Below are 4449 nucleotides of genomic sequence, written 5' to 3'. Positions count from 1 at the left end.
GGGGGGGGGGGGGGGGGGGGGGGGGTGCGGGGGCGAGTCACACGAAGAGTGTGGGCTGTGGCGAGCCGTTGAGACAGAGGGCGGATGCTGCCTGCGCCTGCACGCAGCCGGCGCTCTGAGGATTCATGATGCTACCACAGGACTTGCATGCAGCGTCCTTGCGCCGACGCCTCTCCGAGTCCGACGTCTGCTCTGTGCGACCAAAGTGACGCTCGCATCACACCCCCGCCTGCCTTCACCCAAGCGGTTGCTGAAACACAAGCAAGACCCATTCAGCAGGCTGGGCGCTGAGTCGTAGGTATAGATGGCCGTCTCATCGCAAGCCCTGCAAGAGCCGACGCACCTGGTGCATCGGGGAAGCGGTAGCCCATCTGGAAGGTGCCGCCGTAGGGCACCCAGGATGGCGCCTCGGGTGCGGCACGCGCGGGGCGGTTGGCGCGGAACAGGTATGGGGGCAGGAAGAGCTCCTGCGGGTTGGGCGGGCCGGGGCCGGGGAGGAGGTGGTTTTGATGGCGACATGGAGAGGGGGGAGGACGACGAGGGGTGGGAGGGGCTCAGTGCAGCCGTGCAGCGGCGTGCTGCCGTCTATCTGCCAGTGGGGGAGCGCAGCGCGAGTCGCCTAAGCTAGCTGCAGCTGGCAATACTTACACTCAAAACATCGATGCGCACCAAATTCAATGCCTCCCGCCTACACATATGCATCTGCCCCCCTTTCCCCCATCTCCCCGGCCACCCCCGATTTACCGCCTGTCTTGGCATCAAACCGGCCGCCGATCATGGCCAACCACCCATGCCCACCCCCCTAGGCATTGACTCATCAAGGCCCCACCTGGCGGTACTCGTTCACCCCCAGGGGTGTCCTGGAGAAGTCCTTCGAGTCGCTGCTCTCCCAGAACTTCGCATTGGAGGTGCCAGTCTGTGGACAACGCGTGGGGCGGCGTGGCGGCGGGATGAGGTGGGGGAAAGGCCCTGACAGCAAGCAGCTGTCAGCATTGCGCTGTAAGCTTGCCAGCAGCCGACGCCGATTTGAATGCCTAGACGCTACATACGCTTGCTTGGTTGCAGTTCGATGCTGTGAAAATGCACTGACTTGCATTCTCAGAGTCCCCCCGCCCGAGCAAGAAGGTTACACCCCCCCCCTTACTAATCCCTACCCCGCGCTGTCGCTGGGTTCGTCCCTGGCACCAAATGACACGACTCACCGCAAGAAGGTCCCCCTGGCTGGTCAGCTGCGCCACTGAATGGTAGAGCCGCGCGATCTTGGTGGTGGCCCCGGGGATGCTGTAGCGCTGCCCCGCCTTGGCATATGGGTTGTAGATCCTGGAGAGAAGATCAGGACGGCCAGGCTTTGTGACTTTTGATAAGGTTCTCCGGGCATGGTTTCCATTCGGGCATGGTTTCCTTGTGGCAGCAGTGGATGTATGGCACCAGTGAAGCCAGCATGTTCGCGTCGCCTCAGAGAGTATGAGCGCGTCCCCATGACGACGGGAAGCGTGGCATGCAAGCAGGCCACGCCAGCATGAGGGTGGGGGGTGGCGTCATGGGGTGGGGTGGGCGGGATCGCGCGCGCAGGATCTCTTTGTTGTGTGGGGCGGCGACGCACCAGGGTTTGTTCCAGGGCTGGTTGCCGCCGTTGTAGTGCGTCGCGTTGGTCAAGTCCCCGATGCCGCGCTGCGGGCGCACCAGGCGTAGTTGGTGGCACAGTCATCATGACATCAGCAAAATGAGCCAAAATCAGAAGCGCCCACCACCACGCTTCATATACGCGGGTGCAGTAACTGGCCGGTGGCTGCTCAAACGGCCGGTGCCCGCGAGCAGGGGCGCGAGAATTCGATGAACGAGGGTCATCAAGATTGGTTCAAGATTGGGAAGATGCGGGAGCCGCACCTGCTGGCCGCCGATGAGGACGACGTGACCGTTTGGCAGCACCACGCCGTCAAAAATGCAGCGCGGGCCCGGCATCTTCTCGACCACCCATTGGCGGTCAAAGACGTGCCTGTAAGCGTTTGACCGGCAGGTTCGCCAACCAGGAGGTGGTGGTGATGCTCTCGGCATGCATGAGTAACAATAGAATGACACGCACATGCATAAAGACAGAGACCTGAACGCCGAGCGCCACATTGCTTGGGCGCGGGCATTCCCTCCATCCTGATTAGGCCGTCACCAGCAAGACTTGACAATGAGATGACACTTTGGGGTTGGTAAGAAGACCTAGCCGCTAGCTGGCGCACACCATGCAGATGAGCAAGTGCCCCTTCACCTTCCGTTGGGGTGCAGGACCAGGCCTATGCGCACGCTGTACTCCGAGCAGGTGCGCTGCTCCCCCTTCTCTCGGTCGCACGTCACCGGGCCTGGTGACAGGGGCGGTGAGAAGACCGCTCAGTGAACGCCGTCAAAGCTGCGCCTGTGGAGATCAGATGCCGTACACCTTGCCGGCATTTGAAGATCCATCTTCCCGCCCTTGTCACCAGGCCCGGTGACGGGTGTGATGCGGGTTTGTTTTGCAGGGCGCAGCAGGCTGTGCTCACCGCACTTGGCGATGTCTTTGCGCAGGGCGGCGTCTATGAAGCTCCCGCCAAACGCCATGAACTCGTAGCGCATCGGCTTGCCGGGCGTGATGACGTCAGCGCGCAGCATCACCTGGGGCCCCATCCTGTGTACGGGTGTGAGGGCAAGGTTGGGGTGCCATTAGGCGGGTTCTAAGCAAACATTGAAAGGCTTTCCTTTCCGGCCCTGCGTGGGCTTGGGGCGGCTGGGCCTTGGTTTAGAGCATGGGGGTGCGCACAGACTCCTGAGGAGTATTGCGCCCTTTGCGATCGCGTGCCTAGGCAGCAGTCGGGGGAGCAAGGGGTACTGACAGCCTGACCCAGATGCCTAGGGCTCAGATGAGATGCTCTGCCAGCGTGGCAGGTGTGCCCAATACCTGCTCCAATGACGAATGCTGATGGCAAAGCTACAACGCTGTCCAGCGCCAGCAGGCTCAAGACTGTGTCCCTCCATGTTTGTCGAGGCGGGGCGCGGGGCTCGGCCGCCAATCATGCAGCGTGCCCCCAACGCTTACCTTGGGAACTCCCAGACCATGTTTTCGACCGGATCTGGCAGCCCCGGGGCCTCGGCCAGCGCCGCCCCCGTGTAGGGGTCCACCACCTGGCGGTCACCGGCGTGGGCAGGATGGGGGGCTCGCATCAGCAGAATAACATGATTGCAATTCTGCGCGGCCTCGCTGCACAAAGTTCACATATCTGAGGATCATTTCTCAGCCTGACTGCGCGGTTGGTGCAAGGGCTTTGTAGGCTTTCTTATTCCTGTGAGAATCAGCTCCGAGCAAGCAGCCCCACACAGGGGCTTTTGAGCAGGCCAACCAACCAACCGACCTGTCGGCCCCAGCCCTCGAAATAGTCAACCCCACCCCCTCGCACCTGCATCATGTTCATATTCATTGTCGCCACCTTGCCGCTGGGCAGCACGAGTGACCCCATGTACCTGCCAGGGTGCAGGTGATGTGGGTGGATATAATGAGATGTCGAGACTTGATGGTAATTGTTGGTGTTAATTAGACGAAAATGATTAGACCTGTGTGTTGTTAGATGTTGGATAATAGGTGATGTTGTAGGGCCTTTGGTGAGCAGAAGTAGGTCAGCATGGAGGTGGACAGTGGCAGGCAGGCCAGCGAGGCCTGGCGACTTGGCAGCGAGCAGCTTCGCATGGCCCGTGTCAAAGCTGCACCTGCATATCACCACAGTCGGCTGCACAGTCTGCGACCCGCCGCTGAAATCGAGTTCGCTGCAAGCAGACCCGGCGGTCACCTCCGGCAACGCCCACCGACCGACGCCCCTCGCCGCCTCACCAGTTCCCGATCGCGGCTTCCCACAGCTTCTTGTTAAGGGGCACCTGCGTCACCCGATTGTCGTAAGGACGGTACACATCGGCGCCGGCCGCCTTGGGCCAGGTGCCGTTGGGCTTCTGCGCCCAGGTGCCGCCAGGCACCCATACGTCGCCATTGGGCAGGGCGAGGGCCGTGGGGTACCACCGCTGCGCTGTCAGGTTGGCCCTGGGAGCAGGGTCGTGTGGTGTGGCGGCCGGCTGGTTATGGACATACGCAGTGTGAACGCAGAGTGTGAAGGAAGAGTGTGGCGCACGACGCGTCTATGCGTGTCGGGGCCAGCCTCGGCTGGCGGAGGCACGTGCGAAAGGGGGTCGGTTCTGCAGGGCGCTGCTGGCGGCTTTGTGTTCGACCCCGATCCGAGGTGGCCGGGAGGTGGCTCAATACGCGCCGCCGCAGGGGAGCGAGCGCGGACGCGAAGGCAGCGGTTTGCACAGACAGCCTAACGCGACCAGCGCTGCAGGCATGCCCTGGCGGGTGCGTAACAACCCACGTGCCACCCGCTGGCGCTCTCACTTGATAGAGGTGCGCCTGAGCGTGTGGTCGTACATCACAATGCGGTTCAT

General features: G+C 62.2%; 1 protein-coding gene across 1 annotated transcript; it reads right to left on the bottom strand.

Annotated features, from left to right (window-relative positions):
• Window positions 1-37: 37 nt before the first annotated feature.
• On the bottom strand, window positions 38-4449 carry MNEG_2759 (glyoxal or galactose oxidase; the record flags this gene model as incomplete). Its single annotated transcript, XM_014048770.1, has 12 exons — window positions 38-192; window positions 344-467; window positions 830-916; window positions 1203-1320; window positions 1604-1671; window positions 1888-1996; window positions 2261-2351; window positions 2529-2653; window positions 3062-3147; window positions 3420-3483; window positions 3848-4051; window positions 4400-4449. The coding sequence occupies 12 exons, from the start codon at window positions 4447-4449 to the stop codon at window positions 38-40; spliced, it is 1281 nt and encodes a 426-aa protein (XP_013904224.1).

This window comes from Monoraphidium neglectum (genome assembly GCF_000611645.1).
Source record: "Monoraphidium neglectum strain SAG 48.87 unplaced genomic scaffold scaffold00322, whole genome shotgun sequence".
NCBI lineage: Eukaryota > Viridiplantae > Chlorophyta > Chlorophyceae > Sphaeropleales > Selenastraceae > Monoraphidium > Monoraphidium neglectum.
This window is presented reverse-complemented; position numbering and strand designations above follow the sequence as displayed.